Source organism: Aythya ferina (genome assembly GCF_964211825.1).
Source record: "Aythya ferina genome assembly, chromosome: 7".
Taxonomy (NCBI): Eukaryota; Metazoa; Chordata; class Aves; order Anseriformes; family Anatidae; genus Aythya; species Aythya ferina.
The window spans coordinates 22,071,907-22,097,193 of NC_140302.1; the positions used below are offsets into that span (position 1 = coordinate 22,071,907).

The following is a 25,287-nucleotide window of genomic DNA, read 5'->3' on the forward strand; positions in this document are numbered from 1 at the left end:
CCTTGTTATTAAAAAAAAAAAAAAAAAAAAAAAAAAAAAAAAAAAAAAAAAAAAAAAAAAAAAAAAAAAAAAAAAAAAGAAAGAAAGTGGGAAACTTGAGAACAGCACACCCAGCCCCAACCTTTACTGTTCCCCACAGCTCAGTTATTCCACCATGGTCTGCCCAGCTGCTCTTTATTTTGTGTTTCCACTAGCTTTTAGTTTTATAAACAGGCATGCAGGTGACAAAATTAAGAAAGAAAGTTATTGTTTCTGAACAAAAGGGGAAGACTCCTGCTTGCTGGGGGGAAAACTTGCTCACCTAGAAGCGCATTTGCAGAAGTACCACTTGAGATTTTGACAGCTTGAAGCTCTTATCTTGCACGATATATTCTCAAACTACATATAGTAGTAGGCTTCCAGCAACGTCTGATTGCTGGCATGGTCTTTGTGAAAGCTCACTGAGATCTGTAATCTGAGTGAGAGTTTTGTAAGATGTAGTTTCATATTACTTGCTAGTTTTGTTCATCTAAACCAACCCAATTAATTGCATAAAACAATTCTCCCCTTTCACCTCCCTTCTGGTAGCTCAGTCAAAAGCAAAACGAGAATCCCAAGTACAAAAAGCATCTATTTCAGCTCTTTAGGCCTCCTTCAGGTACTTCAGATGTCCACATGCACACACCACAATGCTACCTGGAACAGCGGGAGAGCAATTTCCTTGCAAGGAAATGCAGACTGGCATCAGCTGGCTGGGTGGCACCTGGTGTTTTCCACGGCTGGTGTGTGTATACAACGTATACAGACATAGCTGAATTCTTGAGGTGCAGTCAGATAAACTGCTTCAGTTGCTGCTGGTCTGGGATAGGGTGCTGTTGCCACATATGCACTCTGGGAGCTTGTCATTACCCAACCCCTGCAATGCCTCTCATGGTGGGAGAAGAGGCATTTTGGAGCTGGAGGTGGTAACCTTAGACACCAAGACATAAACTCTAGGCAAAGAGTCTTTGATCTTTATCTGTAAAGTTATCTCAAAGCTCTGAAGAAAGGTTGAAAGAAGCATGTTCATGAAGAGAAGTCAATTATAGACACCTATCTGAGAGGATGCATGAACAACAAATAGTCTTCTGCTGTGTTCATGAGAGGCACATTAGGAAATGACTATAAATATTTTAGTTTTGTCAAGATATATATATATATATATATATTTTAAGTTTGAAGAATGAGCAGAATAGGATGTTATTCAATCATGCACTATTTTGTCTAAAAGCAAAAAACATAATTACAGCAGGTGTGTGTTTACATGGTACACACAGAGGCACAGAAAAGCTTAATATTGATTATACTTTTCTTCTTCACATGCCCTCTAGGTAATCTTCTCAAAGAGTCTGTCAAACTCACTTTTACTAGCTACCAACACAGATGGAGTAAGTGAAAATACATAACATGTAAAGGCATAAACATCTCTGACACAAATTAGTCCTAACATGAAATTAAATAGTATAATTAGTTTCAGGTGACTAGGAATTCTGCACCATGAAAGAATCTTACAGTCACTTAGCAAGGAATTCTGATTCTTGACCTCTATAGGCATATGCAGATTTTTCCACAGGGCTAAGACAACGGAAGCCTTACCAATGGGACTGACTTTGGTACAACTGCTCCCTCCTTTTAGGTCAAGGCTGAGCCTTGTTCTGACTATGTGTGGACAGTGTATTAATACTGAAGGGTTTGTGTGTTTAAATTGTACAGTATTTGTTGCAATTTTTTTTTTTTTTTTTCTTTTTAAACACCCCTTTTTTACTTTAGCAGAGAAGAGTTCTGGCTCTTGTTATTTCTACTACTTGTGTGGACTTCCCAGATGTTTATGCATATCAGAAAGCAGTGATGGCCAGGCACTTTGGACTGCTGCCTTTTAAATTACAGATATTTAATAAAAAACTGAAGGCATTTCAGTTTTTTTCTTCCATCTTATCCTGTTTGCTCTCCCCTTTATCCCAACTGGATAATGGCGATACTATAAACAGGACAGAGAATAATCAGCTATTACAATATGCTAAGTGAATATTGTACATCACTTCCTGACACAAAATGTTGAGAGATTTTCTGTTCTGTAACTGACCTGCTCTGTGTCTTTTTGGTTAACTGATCTCTTTTATGCACCAGTTGTCTGGATACAACCTGATGCATTTAAAACAAACAAACAAAACAGAAGCTATATTCAACAAAGCTTCCTTCCTTTACTCTTCTGAAAGGCTTGCAAGCAGCAGATGGGATCTAAAGGCATTAGCTTACTCTAACATACTGGTCCAGTTAAAATAAAAGAATCTCTGTCTCTTCATGAAGGACTTGTTCCCTATAGCTTGACAGGTAAGAGAGAACAAGGACAGAAATTGTAGGAGTAATATGTTTTTTATATTTTACCAAACAGAGGAAGTACAAAGTCATTGCAGGGAAGTGAATAAAGACAGGACATGGTAAGGGCGCTGAAAATTACCATCTGTCAGCAGTAACATTACCTTTAGTCATGATTTTACATATGTTTTAGAAAGGTTGGATAACATTTCTGTCATTCCTGCAGTCATGTAGATTGAAAATGTGATTTGGTCACATGAAGGAAAGCAAATGAAAAAGAAAAAAAAAAAAGAGTTAATTGAACATGGAAACACAGAGGCCAGATTTTGATTTGGTTTTGAAACAGAGAAAATTCCTTTGTTCTCACTCCTCTTCCACAAATTTCAAATCTCCCATTTTAGTTCTGGTCACCTATTGAAGAACGTCAAAAAAATCTCTTTCAAGTTATGTAATGGGCATGACTAAGATTTAACCAAATATTTAAGCAAATGTCTAAATTCAACCACCTTAACGTTAGGTATGTACTTAAATTTTGTGTTGAGGTCTTACTAACGTGTGCACAACAGCACTGACATGAGATCAATAAATTTACTTCATGATCCGAGTGTAGTCTTCATCAGTGTCTTTGTGCCATTTAAGATTGCTACTAAAATAAACTTTCTAATTTAGTGATTTCAATCCAGAAAGTTCAGAGACTGAAAGAATAAAACATGTTTTTCCAAGGTGCTCAAGAGTTTGAAGGCAAGGTGCTTTGTGTGCACTGGAGAGAGAAAAGGGAGGTTTTTCTAAACAGCCTTTTAATTCTTCTCCTTAAACCAAAAGTGCATTTATATACATAATGGACTGCATTTGTTCTACCAAATAGTGCTCTGACAACCAAATAAAACAGAGCAGAGCTTCTAGATATGGCATTAAATATTAAACACTCCCATTAGCCTACTCCTAGAGACAAAAATAAGCCCAGGTATTTTAATGCTCCCTTATATTCACAAGTGACTAAGATTGGTTCCAACAAAATAGCTTTTATGTAAATATACACTAGATATGCTGAGTAGATATAAGAAATTAAAATTCACTACTTTTAGAATCTTTTGTAAAAGCTTTGTTGCTTTTTATAGAGATTTCCAGCCACAGAAGCATTGTATCCCCAGACGGGCACAGATAGGTGACACACATAGGGAACAAAGAGAGAAGTTGTGGATGCCCCATCATCAGTTCATGGATCTATCCATTCTGTTTATTTTGAAGTTATCCATTTTTATTACAAGTTTGGAGAGGTATTCCAGTCCCTACAGTTATATGGCCACTTTAGTGGAGCCTACATAGGCTGCCATTTGAAATAGGAATTCTGCTCTTCTCTGCCCTCCTCGTTTTGACCTCAGTGTTTACCCAGGTATGATGAATTAGGGAACTTAAACTGAGAAACTAACTTGTTTTTAATTTTGCCAAGTTTGGTATCAGCAAGATCGGATTTGGATCATCATATGGCCATGGGAACCCTAGGGCCTGTGTGAAGGTGGAGATGAGGTGCAGGGCAAGCAGGAGAATTGGGAGGGTGGAAGAAAGGGACTTTCTTTTGGCAGCAGCTCAAACAGGCTGAATTAAATTGGCCACGTAACTGCACTTGCAGTAGCACTTAGCTGCTTCTGGACTTCTTGCACAGTTGCTGGTGTCTGTATTTTAAGACATGAAGGAATCATTTAGCCTTATAGTCCTGGCCACTTGTATGCATGGGCACTTCGCCCAGTTACCCCTGCACTAAGCTTCATAAATGTTCACTTTTTCATATTATTGACTGAGGATGCATTATTTTAATGCTTCCCAAAGTACTTATTATATAGCATATTATATCTGTCGAGATCATAAGCCTGTAGCATTGCACGCATGGCTTCACTTATATCAGGGAAATCTACTTGTCCAAAATATATGCACTAACAGATGAAGAATAAAGATACTAACAGAATATTGAGGCTTCTTTTACCCCTCAGTCGTTTAGTTTATTTTGTGAAAACCATACTTATTCGCATCATACATATAGCCCTTTCACAGTCTACTGAAAATCTAAGATGGTTCCTAAAGACAAATGAGAAAATCCTATCACTCTCAGCCACATTATCTATCAGTTTTCCAGTTCTCATCGGCTGAGATAAAGAACCAATAATACTTGCTTTCTGAAGCAGATGTTGCTTATCTATCATATTGTAATGTACTTTACTATGCTTAGATATAAAGGAAGCTAGAGAAAACTAAAATCAGTCTACTAATGCAGTGATCATTTTAATCACATAAAGTGTATACGAGAAAACTATCTAATGATGAGGGACTTATAAGTCATCTGCAGATAGCTCAAGTCAAGTGCAGATAGCTAGACTAGATAGATAGACAGACTTTTAATTGATTTGTGCATTTTCCTATGAAAAAAGTAGTTTTGAGGCATTTGCATTAGATACATCAGAGTGGGTCACAAGTTTTCCTCATTGCAGCATGCACACAGTAATCTGCTACAGTTTAATCCCGAACTATAATGGTCGACCAAACTGAGAGGAAATATTTACATCTTTTAAATGTCAAAAATTTCAGCGCAGTTAACATAACATTGAGTGTTAGGGTTAAATGATCTGAACTCCACAAGGCATCATTTTTTTTTTTTTTTTCTCCAGTTTCTGTTCTGCAAATAATTGAAATCTTATATTTTTTCCTCTGTTTGTTCAAAATGCTGGAATTGCTTGCAGTGTTGAAGCTCCAGCTATCTCTCACCCTTTAAACAGAAAGCAAAAGCAATGGGATTCTTACAGTATTCAGTATTTTGAAATGTTTCAGTTATACCTTGTCTGAGCTGTTACAAACCTAAATATGGTTAGTGGGGATTTTTGATTGGCTTAAATGGTTTTCCAAAACTAAATTCACCAAGCAGAACTAAGACTTGATTCCATTACTCTTCACTAACTTTTAAACTGTTGACTTTCAAGAGGTTTGCTTGACTACTGGACAGCACTGAAAAAGAGAATAAAATAGCAAGTAGGCCAAAGAGATATTTTCATAGGACCATAGAATAGTTCCAAGGGGGAAAAAGGAGCTACTAAAAATCATGCTCATTTTCAAATAAAGAGGTACTTATAGCAATTTCAATCAATGTGGGAACACCCTTTCCTCATCTTGTTAATGTTGTTTTCCATATGCCATATGGAAATAAGCCATACGTGTTGATTTTTTTTCCTAAAATTTTAATTATCGTATTTTTCTTTCAAAAGAAAACGATCTATCAAATTATAATGGACTGTGCAGTATGTAGGTTTTGAATGATTCTGTAACATGCAAAACTATTTTGTTCTTGGATCAGCATATCACTGGGTAACAGAAATGTCCTATAATTTAGTATCTAGCTCTCTACAGAGCTATATGGGGTGTAGTTTTAAAATAGAGGTGAAAAAGGATATACAAAGTTTGCTGAAACATTTTTATTTCTTCTATGGCCAAGGAAATTAATTTATTGGGTTTTGTTTGGTATTGGGCATATGCTTTTTCGACAAGAAAAAGACCACAAACAGTGAATCTTTAGATCAATCTACATTACTAAGTTTTGCTGAATAACTGACAGTCAAAGGCCTGAGATGGCATAACTTATTATTATTATTATTTATTTTTTTTTTTATAGTTGTTCTGGCAAACGCTGCTATTGTGGACAATTATTTGGCAGGGCTACAATGTCACTGGAAGACCTAATTTTATTTGGAAGAATGTGCCTGTTTGGCAGTGCTGTCATAAGCTACACCAGTGACTGAACAATTTTACCTACATAGAAGGAAACTAAAGGTGATGTATATGCATAACTGATCTTGTGAACAGTTTTGGTGCAAACCTAGACTCTATTCTTATGTTGCTACCTACATTAAACAAGAGCTCTTCAGAATGGTTTCAATATTACACAGCATCCTTTTGTCCATATTGCTCTATTTTCACATACAACATATGTGGATGACAATTACACTAACACAGTTTGCTATAAACAGCATTGTAGGCAGGAAAATTCTATCTAAGTATGTATTGAATTTTTGGGTTTAAAAACAGTACAGCAGGATTCAGAATTTTTTTTTCCCCCTCCCCTAACAGTTTTTATTAGAAGCTTTATATATGACGATTTATGTTTTTAATAAACAAACAAAGAGGGCAGCTTGGCAGACTGACAAAGATTGCTCCATGCAGAACAACATAGCCAGAAAGAAGGACAATAATGGAAAAAAAAGAAAAAAAAAGGAACAAATTTGAAAGGGATTGTTCTTATGAAATGCTTGCGCAGACAGGAAGAAATGAGGAAAAAAATATAGATGGGGGTGGAGACTATGCTATGCTGAAGCAAGGGCAGAGAGAGAAACAGCAGGAGAATTTGACAGGGGAAGTTGCACTGGGAGTGAAAGAATGGATTTTCTCGGTGGTATTTAGAGAAGCTTGCACTCTGTATCTCATTCCATTCCAAAGTCCAGAGGTGAGACAGATTCATGAACTGTTTAACTGAAAGCAAGAAGAACTAGAGATTACTCAGCTTCATCATTTAATCAAAACTTCATCTTTTGTAGGGCAAACTGGACCTAACAATCACACAAAGAATTTGTGTTTGTACTTAGCAGCACAGCAAATGTAGCTGGTGAGCTTGCTTCTCCCCATTCCTGTGCATTTCAACTTCAGAGGTTGCATGCAGTCAGCACTGTGACTTCACATATAGCTTGGCCAAAACGTGCGTGTGCCACAAAGTAGACTGCCATGACTGTGTGCAGTAGCAAGTTTTCAGGGGAAACTGGAAGCTGAGAAAGAAGGCTGCTGGAGGTAGCAGTGGGTGGTGAAGGCCATTTCTGGCTGAGGGCCTAAGGGTAAAGGCAGCTAGGGCTCATGCTAGAAAGAGAACAGAGCAGGTAAGAGCAGAAGTGACTCGTGGAGATGAAATAGTGATGAGAAACTAGAAGGTCAGACCGGAAACATCTCAATGTGGAACAGCTGAACTCCTGATTCAGGCTCTTAGACTACTAAGCAGTATGTAACTAACCCTGTACACTTGCGTAAGTTTTCCTTTGAAGTGTATACAACTAAAAGAGGGGAAATACGTTAATGTTGGTTGTGAACTCTGGTGCCCAACTCTGTCACGGGGAGACTGCTTTGAAACTCCAGTTTCTTTCCTTGGTTAATTTTTACTCTGATTCTGACATAAACTACATTAACTTAAGGAAAAAAAAGGAGATTAAGTTTTTATTTGCTCCTATTCACTATTAAGAAGAATTAATTAGAATTTCTGTAATAAAAACATTTTCTTACAGTGCAGAACTGATGTTCAGATATTCCCAATTTATTCTCTCAAAAAGGAAATATTCCCTTTGATAAAACATGCTATATTGTAAACCGATGTCTTCTATGTATAACATCATTTTGCTCCCAAATGAGTTCATTTTCTGCTTATACCCTTTCAAGAGGAAACTACACCAAAAAAATCTTGTAGTAAAGAAGAGACCAAGTAGTTAAGAGCCAAGCTATCTCTATCCATAGAAAAATAGCAAAGACCATAAATACCTTCAAATTTGATAGACAACTAACAGACATTTAGGCCTCAAGGAAACTTCTCTTGATTTTTAATAGAATTAGGACTTAAACCCTCCTGTTTAGCAGGGGATGTTAAAACAAAAGGATTGTGTTTGCATTGCAAATAAGCTGACACATATCCTACCCGAGAAAAAAAAAGTCAGTTGTGTGTGTCCCCCCTCCCCCCCGTCCCACCCCCCAGCTTGTTTTTCATTTGTCAGTTATGGGGAGATAGTGATTTTAGGTTTGGGGTGGAGTTTTTTTGGGTGGGACAGGAAGAAACTGCTGCAATTTAATGAAGTTATTTCAAGTGAACAGGAAACTTTACTCTTGGAAAAGTGATCTTTTTGAAAACTGGAAGGTGTTAGCTATTTGACCTTCAGCAAGTGAAAGCATGTGGTACGCTTCTGCTTCATGCCATGGTTTGTCACTGCAGTGGGGATGGTAATGATGCCTTTGAAAATGGCATTGTGATACACAGCTGAAGGCAGCTGTGCGCAAAGGGGCATTATTAAGGTTTGTGGTCATAATAAAAAATGCAGCAAGTCTGAAGAGATGTTATAACAGAGTCATATATAGTAGCTACAAATTATTTACAGAGCAGGAATCATAAGTGCATAGTCTAAGGAAGCTGAACCACAAAAGAGCCTGCAAGTTTGATGCTATATTGTTTGACTTGCTAATTTCATGTTACCTTTGCCAACTACCATCCCTGATTATGAGTGCATCTATTTATGTATACATTTGTCTGAAGCATAAAATTATTTTCCGAAATCAAGGCATACTAGATACTGCTATGTCAGCATAGCATTGCTCATGTATTTCACTCCACACTTTAGAAAATCATTCAAACTACCAAATTCTTTGCATGCACTACATAAATTAATCTCATGATAAACAACGAACCCTGGAACTTCATGTTTTCCTGACTATATAAAAGCGATTAGAATAAACAGTGTATTCTGAGGAAATATTTCTATAATACTGCACATACCTTATAACAAACACTATATTAAAACAATAATGGAATTCCATGAAGTTCCAGCATTCCATCAAATTGATATTTAAGTTAATTGAGTGACTTAACTTCAACTGCAAACAATGCTCATACTGCAACATGGTAGTTAGAGACACATAAGAATGCTTACACTTCTTATTGTTGCAATAAATGTATTGAATATGTCAAGAATTCAGATCTAATGTAAAGCTTGCTAATTCAATGAAAGGCTGCATCTGTTTGATTCAAGTATGCCCATGGAGATGAGATTACTGAAGCCACATAATACCTACTTTTTCAGGTCTACACTGAAAAAAAATAAATCAAAAGTTCTATTCTCAAACACTGACTCAGCAGCAGTACTACTTTAATTTTTGCTGCTACAAAGCAGAAATTTTAAGAAAGCTGTCTTTAGAAAAGTATGTGAACTGTAATTACATCAATTGAACCTATCCTTTGTAGAAAAGTTCTCTGCATTTACATCTTGGCATACGGAGGAAGGCAGATTTTTAACATTCATGTAACATTTGGTGGAAATTTTGAGCCACACATGTATCTTCTTTGTAGGTAGGAGGCTATATTAGGAAGTCAAAGGCAAAATCAACAAGTCGCAGAGTGAAAGCAGGCACATGGCCATTTCAAAGAAGGACGCAATGGCTGCCACCATGTTAAACTGATCTCTTCCTATATTTGCACATCTCTTCTAAGTTTGCACTATGAACACAATCTCAAACAAACTTGTGCCATAAGTTATTAAAATCCTCACGTTGTAGTACGATCACTGTAACCACATATCCAAGTCTCTGTCTAATGAGGTATTTAAACATGTTTAAACTAAAGCATGCATGCATTTCCACTGCACGTAGTGAAAACACTCATGTTTGAGAAATATGTGCTGCTTGCACAACTAAGGTGAATTGGCAATGAGAAGGACAGAAAAAGTAGCTTTTAATACTTCAAGATAATACAGGAAAGCGGAGCTACTTCCCCTTCTTCCTTATTTTACAATTTAAAAGCTCAGGTCAAGACAGAGTGTCAGCCCATGTAAAGATAGATGCAGAAGGGATGCAATGGCTGCCTTTCTGGTTTAAGGCTTTTGAATTGGTACACAAAGAAGCTGTGGACTATTATAATCCTCACGTGTAGGACCTTCTCTATATATTTGGAAGTAATCTTGTTTTTAGCCCTGTTTTAAGCATTTGCTAGAGGTGTAGAGTAGAGGGTACAACTTTATCACAGAAAATAATATTTTATTACTTTAGGTACAAGTAACTATCTTGATGGCATCAAGTTTTCCATCACATCACTTAGCTTATTATCTTGAGATAGCTAAATGCAACCAGCATTAAGGCCTGACACTATTTAAACCATTTGAAGTGATAAACTGCAGACAGTGAGAAAACTAGCTGTCTTCTTCCTGGTCCATTGAACCATCAAGAAATGGTCAAGCTGTACAGTGCAGCCTGCCAGGTTGAGGACTATAATGGTCATCGCACCTCTACAAGTACACCCCAATATTTCAGCAGTACGGAGAGGGTGGAAATTCTGTTTCATCAAGACTAGCTTTACAAGGGAATATTTTAATTTGCATGAAGGCTTCTGGAGAGAGGGGGAGACACTTATAAATGGTTTATGAATTAGTATGAAATGCTTAAATATGAGTAATTTTAGGAAAAAACCGCATGTTTTCCAGTATTGCTTTATAGAAAAAGAAAAGGAAGAAGAAGAAAAGATGTTCCTATTTTAACCTTCATCTGAAACAGGACTTCTTTTAATTACTCAGGAAAAAAAAGGCATTGTGAAAGAGCCCTGAGGTACCCGCTCCACCAGCGCACAAGTCCAGCCACACTAAAAATACTTCAATAATGGTCAGCTTCTGCTTTTTTTTTTTTTTTTTCTCTCTCTCTCAAACCCTGTGTTTAAAGTTGTCCTCTTTCATTTAGGAGCATTTCCCGCTTTCCAGTTCCCTGTCTTCTACCCGTTCTTTCGAAGACTGGGAAACACCACAGGAACTTAACTGAGAAAGCCAGTTTATGACACTCCAATTAAACCATTAAGCCATTAATCCATTTTTTCCCTAATTTGCATATGGCTCACACACCTTAGCGAGTCCAAGCCTGTTTTCTTAAACCTTTGCAAACAAACTTTTAAACCCTTTTCCCCTACTTTGCCGGCGAAGCAGCCACCACGTTATTCTCCACAGACCCGTCTTGCACTTCCCCGCACGGCCGCGGCGAGGACCTGGTGTAACCCCACGGCCTCTGCCCGTGCCCCTGTATTCCCCCCCGTGTCCCTGTAACCCCCACGTCCCTATAACTCCCCAATGTCTCCCCTCCAGTGCAGGATGCAGCTCCCCGCGACCCCGCCGCGCTCCTCGCCCGCAGGTGCCCGGCAGCCCCGCTCCGCCCCACGCGTGGCGAGGTCTGCGGGGGTCCCAGCCCGTACCTGAGCTTCTCTCCGGCCGGCACGGCCAGCTTGTTCAGCTTCTCCATGCTCCGCGCTGCGCCACCACCCGCCGGGACCCCCGGCTCAGCCGCCCCTGGCACCGCCACTCGGCACCTGCCGGCGCCGCCGCTTCCTCCTGCCGGGAGGGGAAAGGGCACGGCACAGCACGGCCACGCTGCCTGCCAGCACCCCGCTCCGTGCTCGGGGGAAACTTCCCTGCTAGGGGAACCTTGGCAGCTGGGCGCTGCAGGCTCTCTCTCCCTGTCCCACCCGCAGGCGCAGGCAGAGGAGGGACCCGGTGCTCCCGGCCCGCCCCCGGTCCGGCCCGGCCCAGCCCGGCCCGCACAGGTGGCCGCGGCAGCTCCGGGTAATGCCTCTGGAAACGGGACACGGCTCCCCCGCGCCTCCCCGCAGCCCCCTCCGTGTGTCCTGGGGGAGCGGCCGGGGAGGAAGGTGGCCTCGCAGTGCCGACAGCCGGCTTTGACAGTGGGTGAGATCTCGATGAGCTCCAGCGGGCCGTGGAGGGGCCAGGGAAGCAGGCTGCAGCTGGGTGCTCAGCCCTGGGCTGGCCCCAGGGCTTGGCAGGAATGCAGGGACCGCCGGAGATGCTGGGCTCGGGGACTTTTCCCTTCCCGAAGGGGCTGCAGCAAAACTAGAGATCACCCAGTTGTCCCTATCCTTTTGAATATCACCGTCAGGAAAGAGACGTTTCTTCACCTGCCTTCCTAAACAGCACACCCTCCATCAGCACAGGGTGAGGTTGTTCCTACCCCAGATGTAGGTAGCTGGTCTGTGTTTAATGGCTCTGATACCTTCAGCCCAAGCTTGGTCTTTTTTTCCTCTTTAAAGGTCAACTTATAAGTAACAATGTAAGCAGGTATTCATGCTTGGGCTTTATCCTGTAGTTCTGGTACACTTTTTTTTTTTTTTTTAATTTCTATGCCTTGTATAGTGTTGCCACTCTCTTCTTTCTGTATCTTTGGCCTCTCTGTGGCTTAATCTACAAGCTAAGTCTGGTCTAGGTAAGAAACCTTTCTCTTCTTTCTCTTCTTTCATCTGCATCATGTTAATAAGTTTTGGTAAGTACTGTATATTTTGAGGACACCATAAGTTATTTATTGGGGAGATTCTTATGACACTTAAGGCAGGTTTTCATGTGGATATGTTAAATCCCTAGATTGTACTGACTATATTTCTTTTGTGAAAATTTAGTGGTAAAACATGCTTTCCTGGTTAGTGCGGGTGACAATGGGGAAACAGCCTGCCACAAGATTTATGTCTTTGCTAACAGTATTGCTCTGATCTTGGCATGGATAATGTCTTTGATCTCTCAGCCTTTAACCCAGGAATCAGTGGATATTTACACACAGTATTTCTCAAGGGAGGGCCCTTAGTGAACAAATTACCCTTTTGGGGTGTCTTATAAAGTTGGGGTATTTCATAAAGGCTTTAAATAATAACAGTCAAGTTGAATGTTATTTACTACACATGTCTCTGGAATTCCACCCTGCATTATATCTGATTATGAACTGGACACTTTTCCAAGTTTACTCACAAAGTTATTTTTGAAATTAAGGTTGCACTCTGGCAATGTGAAGAAGCAGTGCAAATCAATTGCAGTGTCACTTTACCTTTTGCTTATATAATCTTCCTGCTATATCTTAACATGTATCAGGATACAGGCTTGCTTGTTAGGCCCTTAGACAACAGCTGGTTCTTACCTGACTCACAGAAATCCCAAACTATTTCCCTTTGAGATCTTTGGTGGCAGCCTGTCATTCACACGCTGCCCTGGTTTTGCCTTGTTTCTTCATGACTCATCAGTTTATGGGTTTAGTTTTAATGCTCTACAGTGCCTGGTGAGCCAGAGAGCTTTCACTCTTGTCCTTACAGCACTGCTCCCTTGAAGGAACTGATGCTGATGCCTCATTCCCAGGGCAGTCCCCAGGTCCATCCCTCAGCCTTCATCTCTTATCCCAGTGTCCATGTAGCCATGCAGTGAAATGGACTGGGAAAGAAGTCCTCTACAAATGATCTGGCAAAAAGTAACAAAAAAGGTGGTATTAGCTGCATGCGCTTCTGGATATGGTTCAGTGCATAGGTGTTTGTGAGGGTGCAGCAAAGGGTAGGAGGAATAGGGTGTGTGGCTGTTTAAACTGGTATGGCTGCCAAGAAGTTACTCCTAAGAATATCCCTATTGCACAAGACTTGTTCATGAGATTTTGTGGTATCTGCCACAGGGCCTGTCCGTGGATCAGTATCTCAGCCAGGTTGTTTCTTTCCATGCATACACATGGCCCAACACACATCTCTGCTTCACTTTAATATCTACAAACTGCTTACAGAAAAACAAAACCAAAAAACAACCCTTTTCCTGCTGCTCCACAAGGGCTTGGCCCTCTGAATGTTTATGGAGGGCACATCTTCTTTTACTTTATAATCACTACTACCATGATGCACTGACACTTTCCAGGGGCAAAGAGTCCTGCCCTAGAATTAGCAGAAGTCTCTAGTACCAGGTGATGTAGCCTAGGCTGGCTCCCTGCTCCTGCAGTACATGGGCAAAGAATAAATTAGACTGTTCCTCCCCAGAAAGTGCATACAGTACCCTCTAGTCATCTCAAACCCAAGGCACCTGAGAGAGAGCAGTTTCTCCCGGCCACCTTGGAATATGCTTTTCCTGGGAAACCAATGGAGGGTCAAGTGCAAGTTAAGCCCTGAAATTAAGAGAAGGAAGCCACACTCCCCCATATGTCAAAGAAATTTTTTCTAGCTACAGTGAAATTCCTCCTTTTCCCCAGTTTAAATGTATTCATGTGTCAAGAACCTTTGGATCTAAACTGAAGCCTCACCAGGAAATGGCTAGAGCCTGCTTAGCTGTTTCTGGTCTGCCTACAAATCAACCTATCTGGCCATCTATTGTTGTGCTCTGAAAGCAAGGGCAGAACAAGATAGGACAGCCACTCGAGAGACAAAAAAAAAAAAAAAAAAAAAAAAAAAAAAGAACACACCCAAACCTCTCCAAACAGCTGTAGGCCTCTTTTGCCCAGCAGGTGGTTTCAGAGTCCGAATTTTGAGCTCATATTTGGACTGACCCTGTCTGTGGTCAAGACGGTTTCTGTATAGTCCTTACAGAAACACTGTTTACTGCCAGCAAGGAGGAACACACTGGGAAGGGGTGGTTCCTCCCTCCCTCCAGGGTTACTTGTTGCCCCCAAATAGTGAGGCAGGACTTCACTAGCCTCAGCTCCAGGAAATGACCTTCCTGCTTCTTCAGGAACCCTGGGAGGGCCTGGAGGCAGCAGCAGATTGGAGCCACGCAGTGAGCATAAAGTCATGCTATTTTTGTTGCTGTAACCCCAGCAACTGTCCATCTCTGACCTCGTGTTCATTTGCAGAATGCCAAAGAGGAACTAGCATTTGCTTTACCACATGGATGTCATTTTGGCCATAACAGGGGTTGACATGAAACCCCCTTCCCCAGGCATGGGTGCTGGGTTGTTCTGAGGGATGCCTGTGCTACTACTGTGCTCCCTGGCACATCTGGGGCCAATGGAGACAGTTGGGAGGCACAGCCGTCAACTTGCAAGTGATGCTGGCCATTGAGATGTGGCCTGGCAGCCTGGACCAGCTTGTGCTGCCCAGCAGAAGTAAGGGGCAGGTCCCAGGGGCATTGGGGTGACAGTAGTGTCCCAAGTGAATAGGTTTTGATATGAAGCTTTTTGCAGAAGTGTTCCTGCAGTAGTGGTCTTCTGGAGTTTTATTGTTCAAACTCTTCACCTAAAGGGCATTTAATGTTTTAAGAACCTGCATTGTCATGGACTCTGCCATTTTTTTTTTGTGATTAGGTAGATAGTGGTACTTTCCTTTTCCTGTGTATGACTACAGATTGACTGGGCAAGTTCCTTGCACCATTACTCAACATAGGTAATGCAGAATTTGCCAGTAAATTCCCTTGGCAGGATGGTTCAGAGAATATGGATACTTTTTTACTTTTTTTTTTTTTTTTTTTTAAATTTTTGATGCTCAAAATGCCTTTTAAATTTCTGGAAAGATCTTCTTAATGCCTGGAAGGACAATCTAAATGCCACTGACTGTTGCAACATCATTTCCTCATCACTGTAAATGTTGTGGCTTAGTTTGGGTTTGTTTCTCTCATGCTCTCCCAATATGACTGTATTTCTCCTCCTATGCCCATAAATAAAAAGATTTAAAAAAACAACATCTCTATCTTGCATATTCAGAAACTGAAATGATTTTTTAACCTCTTCTGCTATTTTCTTCTCTTTATTTCTCCTGGTTCATTCCTTGTGCATGCTGCCTCACTTTGATGGCACACTCTGGTTTCTATTTAAGACCTATTTTCTATTTAAGATGAGGTAATCAGGACATGGTCAAACCCAGACTTGGTGCAACAGACTGAAACTGTGAGTATTGTACCTTCATTTGGTCAAAATTTGTTGTAAATTGACAGATATTTCCTGTTTACTCCAGGCTCCAGTTCCCTATACCCTATTGTACCTTGAGTACCTCAGGTAGTATGTCCAATGTCCAGTTTTGCAAGACATAAGAAGAGTGTCTGAGGTCACTTGGTGTGTTCAGCCCAGAGCAGAGGTGGCTGAGGGGAGGTCTCATGGTGGCTTGCAGCTTCCTCATGAGGAGAGTGGAGGGGCAGGCGCTGAGCTCTGCTCCCTGAGGACAGCGACAGGACCCGAGGGAATGGCATGGAGCTGCATTGTGTGAGGCTAAGGTTGGATATCAGGAAAAAGTTCTTCACTGAGAGGGTGGTTGGGAACCGGTACAGGCTTCCCAGTGAAGTGGCCATGGCACCGAGCCTATTAGAGTTCAAGAAATGTTTGGACAACTCCCCCAGGAGTTGGGCCTGATGATTCTTGTGGGATTCCTCTTTCCAACTCAGGATATTTTGTGATTCTATGATTGTTAAGATCATCTGTGGTTTAAGATTTGTCTGAAGCATTTGAGTCCTTGGCAAGTGGTGTTCCTAGATCATAACAAGTACCTCCCTACAGTGGTAACTGTTATGGAGAAACTGTTAGGCAAAAGCCAGAGTTTGGGTACTATTGCTGACAACAGTGGTAGTTTTTCTTGACTGAAAGTTTCTGTCTGTCTCTTTCAATGACTTTTTTTTCTGATTTCCACTGAAATTAATGCTGTCTACTTCAATTCCTGCCAGTATGTAGTTTGTATGATGATTTGGGTTTTGTCAGGGATTCCTGCTGAAGCTACTGATATCACTAGTAGTCACATTACAATTAAATATTTTATAAAATATCAGCTCTACATATAATCTTTTATGTTATAAACTTCCTTTTAGGAATACCTTTCATGATGTTATCTTCATGTGGATTACAGATCATGACTATGTTTAGCCTAGGGAATCTAGGAATCTGTTTGAGTTCCTGATCTGGGTTGGCAGCTGAAGCTGTGAAGCTGTGAAGCTGAACATGATGGGGTGTTGCTCAGATGCAAGAGCATCTTCCCATAGCCTTGTCTGCATGACAAGAAAGCCTAGGAATATGTCCCAGGCAGGAGCTGTGGCACACATGACAGGTGGGCAATCAGGCTGTGTGAAAAGTCCAAGCCAGTATATTGATACAGCTTTGCCTGGAAGCTGCCATTTTTAAATATCTAAGGTTTCACATAGTTAAAATAACGAGCTGAGCCTTATAAATTATGTCATGTAGCATAAAAAATGAGCATTAAGAAGGTGAATAAAAAGAACTGCAAATAGATTAATTTTAGACATCCATTTGAAGGAAATCTTCTTTATATTTATTTTTATTTTTAATGCTTTGAGGAGCCAGTGCTGCATCAAAGAATCTCAACGAGCTATGCATGACTATTTCAAGAGGAAGCTATTTTTTACAGGTTACATTAATGCTTACAGACACAGTCTAGTGCCTTCAATGTATATAAAACAGCTGAGAAACATGATTTGATGTAAGCAATCAGTTTGATAATGAGGTTTCAATTTTATCTGTAACATGACCATATAAGACTCATGTTTTCTCTCAGTCATGCTAGAAAACCCATTTCTTAACCCTTTCCCAATTAGTAAAGTCTCGCCTCCAACATTAATAGAGAAGATCATACCAGACAATATTCTTAAAAATAGTCAGGAGTCAACAATGGAACTTCTCATTATAGGAAAGAGTTTTTTAGATGGATTTCATGCGCAACGTGTCCTGCTAAGAACCTGGTATATTTGCTCATTTTGACTTTTGAACTTCTGGGGAATGTGGGAAACAGAAGTTGCATGTTCTACTCTTTAAAGGACAGCTTTTTGATCTTTTGCTTGGCTTTTCCCTCAGGAAGTTCTGACTAAAGAGCAACTGTATAAGCTTTTCTGAGAAATATGTAAAATGACTGAAAATCCAATTCAAAATATCTGCATGATTTTACTGTCCTGAGGTTATAATATCTCATGTAGCTTAGAGTTACTTCTCCTTACCTATATCTACTTGCTGTCTCAATTCTCTCTTAGACTGATAATTGCTTCAAAAAGAGTGTTTATTCATATGTAAAGACCTCTATTTAAAAATTGAGTCTACTGCTTGTGCTCTCTGACATTTGGCCACTACTGGGATAGCACTTAAGTTGAGAATTCCAAACACTGGAACAGTGTAATGCGAATGTAAAGGCAGACTCTAGAAGGAATTTGGTTTAATCAGTCTGCATACACATGAAAGTCAGAATATAATTACTACAGTTCAGTTTTCAAGGCTGTGGAAGTTAAGTGAAAGTAGCCCAAATTGCTCCCACCTCTGTCTAAATTGGAAAATAGCCCAAATTCATACCACCTGAATCTGAACTGGGATCTGTAGCAATGTTGCAGGCTTTAATTTTTGGTAAAGGCCTGATATTTGAAGTATGCTGTACATGTTTGATCTATTCTGCTTTCAGAATATCCTTAGGAAGCTGTGCCATCAATGTGCTATGGAGACAGTGAGCGAGTGGAGGGGAAATGTGCTGTTAGCACTGGCCTGTCACATGCTGCCTGGGTGGGTTTTGTGCTTGATCATCTGGGTCTGAATGCAAACTTGTGGTACTTGATACTGTGCCAAAAGTGCACTCAAACCCTATTGTTTAAAAGTGTGTCAATTTAGATATAGTTTTGTTTCCCCTCAATATCTATTTCAGTTGATAACAACTGAAATAACAACTTACCATTCAGTGTCCTATAGCTGGTGTTTGGAAACCATGAGTTTATGGAACATGGTTCCTCATGACTTTCTATGTATTACTTACTGATTGCTATAATCAGGTGAACACACTGCAGTTTCATGTTTAAAATAATACATCTCTGTTTTTCCCAAGCATTGCTTTCAGGTTCTCACTAACTAGTCTATTTAAATTATTTTATTATTGTTTCCACTTCCAAGATGCATATAAGCTCTTTTAAACTAGAAAACACTGCTTCTTGTACAGGGAAAGATACACATAGGCATTTAGTTGTGTCTTAGCAGATGAGAGGAAGGTACATTTCTGTCCCAAGAATTTTTAAATACTTATTTTCAGAAATTTTAATTTCTTCACTATGGGTCAAATGGCTGAATGACACAGCATTAATTTTGGAAGACTCCTAGCAACTGCTGTAGAAATTTTAAAGTTTTGATCTGTTATCACTTTGGATAGTAACTACTGAAATTGTTCAAATAGTTATAGTAGTAGATGATGTGTTTGAAAATGCAACTATAAATTTAATTGAAAGGGATTTGGGTTTGTCTTTAGGCTCACTAGAGGAAACAGACAGTACATGCGGGCTTGTACTACGGGGTAGGCAAAGATGTGAAAACAGTAAATTTAGTAGGATTTTCTCATGAGGGGGCTTCTGAGCAAATTTATTTTAGCACCTGCAGAGTGTTTTATTTCCCTGGGGACAAACCCACTGTGTAAAAAGCTGCACTTCTGCTTTTCAGTTTTACCGTCATCTGTTCCACATGCACACAGAAACACAAAACTTACTCCTTCAGACAGACTAATTATTTAATGATAAATGAAAGTCGTTGGAGGCCGGATTGCCTTGGAGGCAGTGACCTATGCTGGAGCCATTTGACAGCTATGGAGGAGAAAAGTGCCTCTGAAGAGTAGTGCTGCTGCTTGGTCTGCAAATCTTATCCCTTTCCAACCTTAACGAGTGACTGCAATCCAGATATTCATAACTGGCTAGCTTTCACCTAGCTTTGAGTGTCACCAGGGAAGTGAAGCTGCAGTGGCATGGGCTTATTTGAAACCTATCAAGTCCTTCCCTCAAGAGCATCAGTCAGAATTCACACATGCAGTGGTCTAAATACACTTGCATCTCTGCTGACAAAAATCACTCTATACTCACACAGACAAAAAGTTGCATAAAAATTCAAAATGAAAGGTTTATCTGAAAATGAGGTTATTTATGTATGGCAATGATAATGTTCACACATCTCATGATGCCTTCAGCATCTGGAAGATGCTGAAAAAATGGCAGTTTTTAAACTACTTTTCTCCTGCACTGGCTTGTAATACATCTCTTCTCTGGAACAATTTGGTAGTCTTATCTCATTCCTGCTTAGAAACAGTTTTTGTTTGTTTGTTTGTTTGTTTTTTGGTCTTTTCTATTTTCATGCATTTCCATCATCTTAAGGCTGCCCTCTTTCTTGGATAACTGGGGTCCCTTATTAGAACTCTGTGCTCTGGGAGCAATTATGTCACATGGAACAGAAAGAGCTCCAAAAATTCTTCTGAAATGAATTCTTCTGAAATGTTGCCTTCGAAAAAAGACAGTGAAGTTATCAAGAGGATGGAGGACTTTCTAAAGAAAGAAAATATCTTATTAATTAAAAAGTAGCAGACTACTATGTGAAATAACAATGTAGCAATATTTTATCAATGACAGCGTTATGTGGCTTTGACATGAGATGAAGGGTCTAATAGAATACTGTTGTCTGTGGAGAAAAATTGCTCAGACTTGTAACTCTAGCCATGAAATTTTTCTGTTAATCTAAGACTGCAAATATTGTGAATTGTTGTAAGTAATATGTTCACACAGTTGGTAACTTTTATTGCATTAGGACTACAAAACAGTACCAGAGTAGGAGTGGCATACTATGGTAGAGTGAGTTCTAATTCTTTATGTATCTTATTTTGAAGAATTAGTTGTACAGCATTTAAAATAATTATTTCATAAGTTTGAGGTCATAAGAGCCTGCATTGTTGTACTCTCAGAGTACATTGAGAGAAAAAAAAACTACATTTAGTAGCAAACACTGGGTTTCAGAATAACTGTTTCTATTTTTTTTTGGTCATCCCTTCAGATTCAAAATCTGAGGAGAGAATGTGGGGAGAAGTGAAAGAGGAAAGAAAATTTGATAGAAGTCTACGTTTAAAGAGACATGTATTTAAATTTGACTATTCATTGTGTTGCACATAGTCATGTTAATAAACCTTTTATTTTCATTATTTTTTGTTTTAATAAAGAACAAGAAGGCTACTACACTGAGGAAATAAAAACAAAAAATATATTTGGGGATTAAAGAAAATTTCTGACTGGGTAGTTTAGAAATAATATATATTAAGTGATAGTTTTGTGAGGTTTTTCTTTGCTGAACATTAGTGAATTTTAAAAACATCTGCAGCATGGACTTGGGTACCTAAATGTTCTCTGTGTTGTAGAGCTCAGTCTGGAATATAAGAATGATATGCATTTGAAGTTGTCCTGTTCACTATTGCTACAGTAAGTTTGAGCTAGGAATATGTTTATGAACAGACTGGTGAGTAAAAATTAGATGCCTAAGTACTATTTGTAATCTGAAACTCTTGACAAGGAATATATTATTTTTATGGCTTATACTATAACATTTTCATGTTAGTTAACAAATAGAAAGGCAATAGTGTTACAATAGAGTGTTCCAGGGAAAATGATTTTTAAAGTAATTCTTCCTTAAGGATTGTGATTTATTTCAAGCTTAAGCCATACTTGAGGTCTGCTAACTCTTACTGTCCTATTCACTATTCACTGGAGAATTTCCCCTTTTATGGAAAAGACTTTTTTTTTTTTTTTTTTCCCATAAAAGTATCATGAGCTTCTAAAGAAATTATACTGTTTTATTATTATTATTAGTAATATTATTATTCCTGATGGAACTGATACCACCAAGACTTTCCTGAATCAAAGATCAAAGTGTATATTTATTTGTTTCAGCACTTTCCATTGGGGTGTTTTAACAGCTAAATATAGTGATATACTGGTTATACACATGTATGCAGAGGCAATCACCCACAGCCATTTGCCTCCTTCTTCTTCCTTAGGCCACTGGTGCTGTCTAATGCCACAACTGTCATATAAGTTAGACCTTTGATCTGATCCAGGTTTGATTTACTTTAAATTGAAGTAAGCCAATATACAAGAATACTAGAGTAAAAAGGGATGTCATAATAGAAAAACAAAATTTTGAGGTTGTTATAGCAGAAATGCTAATCCTGCCCAGGTATCTGCTGGAGCTATGCCATGGTTGTAAATGAACAACACAAGTCTGTACAGAAAGTGGGGTTTTCCCAGACTCTGGTGTTCCATCTTGTGTACTCTGCAAAATATACAACAGGTATAGCAATAGATACAGGTTTGTCTTTGATACATATATATATATATATATATTTTTTTTTTTCACAGTATATTTCAGCCTATTTATTTGTGAGATATGTATAGACAAAAAATAAATAAGAGAGATACTTGGTGGGTAAACATTTAGATATGAATCATTTCTTAAATGTTATTTGTATTTGTAATCTAAAAGGAATATAGCTGATAATTCATGCTGACATTTCAACAACCCTGTTACTTCCGTGATCTTGAACAATATTACCTATTCATTATAGCAACAGCATGGATGTGCCTTGTATTTCCTTGTATTTCTTAAGAGAAGAATTGCCTGAAGCCAAAGGAATGAGATAAGGAAGATATATACTGATAAATTTAATTAATTATATCACCTAGATCAGGGGTTTATAAGAGGATCTGATGACTTTTATGAAATGTATGGTAAGGCAAATTAAATGAAATAGCTCTCAGGATATTGTGAAAACTCTGTGAGCTTTCTAAAATAATAAAAAGCTGTGAAACTGGACAGTAAGGAACTAAATAGGAGAAATGACAGAGCTGTGGTAGCAGGTGGCTGGGGAAACTGAAGTGACAGAAGAAACCGAGACCTAATGCTCTGTCAAGGATGTCATGGGAGGCTGCCTAAAATGTGTAATAGAATCAGGGAAGGAGAATGGAAACTAGGAAAAATAATACAAGAACTGTAAAATATCTAAAAGGTTTGTATTTTTCCTCTCCAGAACACTGGATTATTAGGACCATAAGAAGCTTGTTAGACATTGAAAAATGAGGCATAGCTTGTTGAAAAAACAAAATAAAATATTTACCATTTCATTATCATTTTAACAGTAGTCTTAGCCCAGACCAAGACGGTTTTGGGCAGGAGACTGTGCTGACTCCCAGCTTAGGAGAATGTCCCTTCCCTCTGTCCTCCAGAGGGTAAATAAAATGACCTGAGAGAGCTGATCTGAATAGTCCTAAATTGTAACATGCTGCAGGGAAGGTTGTACTACTGTATAGAGACTGGCTGTAGTCTGGCCTTAACAGACCACCTCTTCAAGAAATCACAGCATGTCTGAATTTTACTTCTAAGAATTGTAAACAAGCATTAAGAGCATAACGTCAAGGTGTGTTTACACCGTGTGGTGGAGCACGGTGCCAGGGCTGGTAACAACTGAGCAATCTCTGAAAAAAGACACAGACAAGGCACTTCGGGTCATGTGCAGTGTCCAGCAATGCTGCTTTCCTGCTTTGGCAGCCAAGCAGCTTCTCTGCTTTACGCTGGCTCCTATGCTGGACTATGCAAGCGTACAGATGCTCTGAAAAACAGAAATTTAGAGAAAAACATCTTGGAGGTGGTCTGGGAATCTGAATCTGACTTTTCTTTCTAATATCTGCACTTTAAATATGTGCAGTATGGTGCTGTCTGTATTTAGGTGGCTACAGGTGATCTACCCACAGAGGCTCTTTGATGCTATGAATCAAGTGCTGGAGGGGTGTTAACACCATCCACCATGTAGATGTGCACGAGGACCATCATGCCAGTGTCCATTCTGTTTCTACGGTAAGTTTTTATTCCCCACCTTGATGTTGTTGTTGGAAATGGAGTTTAAGAGGAAGGTGCTAGTAAAGATGTATATATTTACATGATTTCTAAGTTTGTTTGGGGCAAATATAAATATATATATATATATATATTAGTATAAATATTTATATATATATATTTATATATATTTTTTGGGGTGGCAAATTGAATTCTATGAGTTGCCACCTGTAGCTGTCCAGGCTGTTGGGTTTCAGGTCTTGAATTTATGTTGCGTAAAGGGCTGCTGTGGCACTCCTACCAATCACACTTCAGCTTCTGCCAGGCCAGCTGTGCTGAACTGACCTTCCTGAAGCTGTTTCAAGTGACTGGTTACAGGCACCAACTGTCTGACTTGCAGCTGCAATAGGCCCTCCTGTCCCTAACTTCTTGCAGCTCATCTTGTAACATTTCTTCTCTGCTTGTCTAGCTGACTCCATTTTACCATAGTGCAGTTTTCATGGCTTAGCATTGTATCTCATCTTTCAACCTGTCCTCTTTTCATTTCTGAATTCATAAAAGTCTGAATGAAGGGGTTTAGTATGCTCCTTCATTATCTTAGATATAGTGCATGTCCTGCCATCAAGCACAAACATAAAAACTGGTGAATTAAGCTCTGCATGTTTATACAAAAGCAGAAAAAGTCTATATTTTCACTTGTTTTGCAGAGGCTAGTCTAAAGCAAGACGAATGAAATGTCTCTCCTGCAGCAAGCATATGTGTTGATAACACACTGTGTATTAAATGTTGTATTTCTTTCAAAAAATGAGAGGACTCTGTTTAGAGACTTGGAGCAAAATGAGCCAGGACATCTGTTCTGTTTTCTGCGCAGCATTTGAGCTGGGGCACATGTGGAATTCTGTTAAAATAAGATTATAAATTAATAGTTCTTCACACTTCATTGCTTGAATGAGACAGAAGTTATTTTCTTCTGAATTTTGAGTCCCAGGTGCAGCACTTTCTGACTACCAAATATGATTTTCTAAAAGGGAAGAAAGACCAGTGAATTGAAACTACAACAACTTGTTCTCTGTGGTCTGAGTACAGCCTTGTAATAGAGAAAATCAACTCAAAAAAAAAAAATCAAAATGAATCAAAGCAAATCAACTGACGGGGGGAAGAAAAAGATCCTGTCCAGACACATGACAATATTGAAGAACCGGTTTGTGAGTCAGGCACCAGCTTCTGTTCCTGGTTCTGCTTCTAGCTCTGTATACAAACATAAGAAGCTTGTTTGGGTCTCTGCTTTGAAAAGGTGACCTCTCACTTGTTTCTTGTTTTCTGGCACCCACTTTGAGTTGCTCTGTCACTGATACCTTATGGCTATACAGGCTGGTTGAGAGTACTAATGAAGATAAATGTTTCTACTTTCACTACAGTTTAGTGAGGTTGAGCTGACTGTCACAAAGCTGGGATCCTCTACAGCTGAACCAATTTATGCGTTTTTCTTCAGAGGCTGACCCACTCTTGCTCTTCAAAGAGGATTAATAGACATCTAGTTTTATTTAGCAATAATCTGTGACATATTTATCAAAAAGTCTGTGATTTAGCTTGCTTAACATCCCTAAAAATGAGCATAGTATTTCCAACATTAAAGAAATACTTTTATAATGCTATTGTAACCCTTTCAGAAACATCATTCCATAGATGACTGTACAACATGGTAAGTCACCATGAAGGGTGATTGGCCAAGGTTTACTAACTCTAAAATTTTCTAATTTAGAAGGTGTGCTGAGCAGGCTCTAGAAGAGAGAGTAGTGGAAAATCATG

At 39.2% G+C, this 25,287-nt stretch overlaps 2 protein-coding genes across 6 annotated transcripts in view; one reads left to right on the plus strand and one right to left on the minus strand.

Moving 5' to 3' along the window:
• Positions 1 to 25,287, minus strand: part of BLNK (B cell linker) — a 96,706-nt gene that overhangs the window by 35,326 nt on the left and 36,093 nt on the right. For 2 of the 4 annotated variants that reach the window (XM_084526571.1, XM_084526570.1), the window contains exon 1: positions 11,342 to 11,590. The exons of the other annotated variants lie outside the window; for them this stretch is intronic. In XM_084526571.1, coding sequence (XP_084382697.1) covers positions 11,342 to 11,388 — 47 coding nt within the window. In that variant the 5' untranslated portion in view covers positions 11,389 to 11,590. Of the gene's footprint in view, positions 1 to 11,341; positions 11,591 to 25,287 lie in introns of those variants that run through there. 4 annotated transcript variants of the gene reach the window in all.
• The window catches only part of DNTT (DNA nucleotidylexotransferase), a gene marked incomplete at its 5' end in the record, with an annotated part of 166,410 nt that continues 152,819 nt past the window's right edge, over positions 11,697 to 25,287 (plus strand). The window contains 2 exons of one of the 2 annotated variants that reach the window (XM_084526574.1): positions 11,942 to 12,095; positions 23,351 to 23,499. Of the gene's footprint in view, positions 11,832 to 11,941; positions 12,096 to 23,350; positions 23,500 to 25,287 lie in introns of those variants that run through there. The other variant, XM_084526575.1, reaches the window with a different exon arrangement.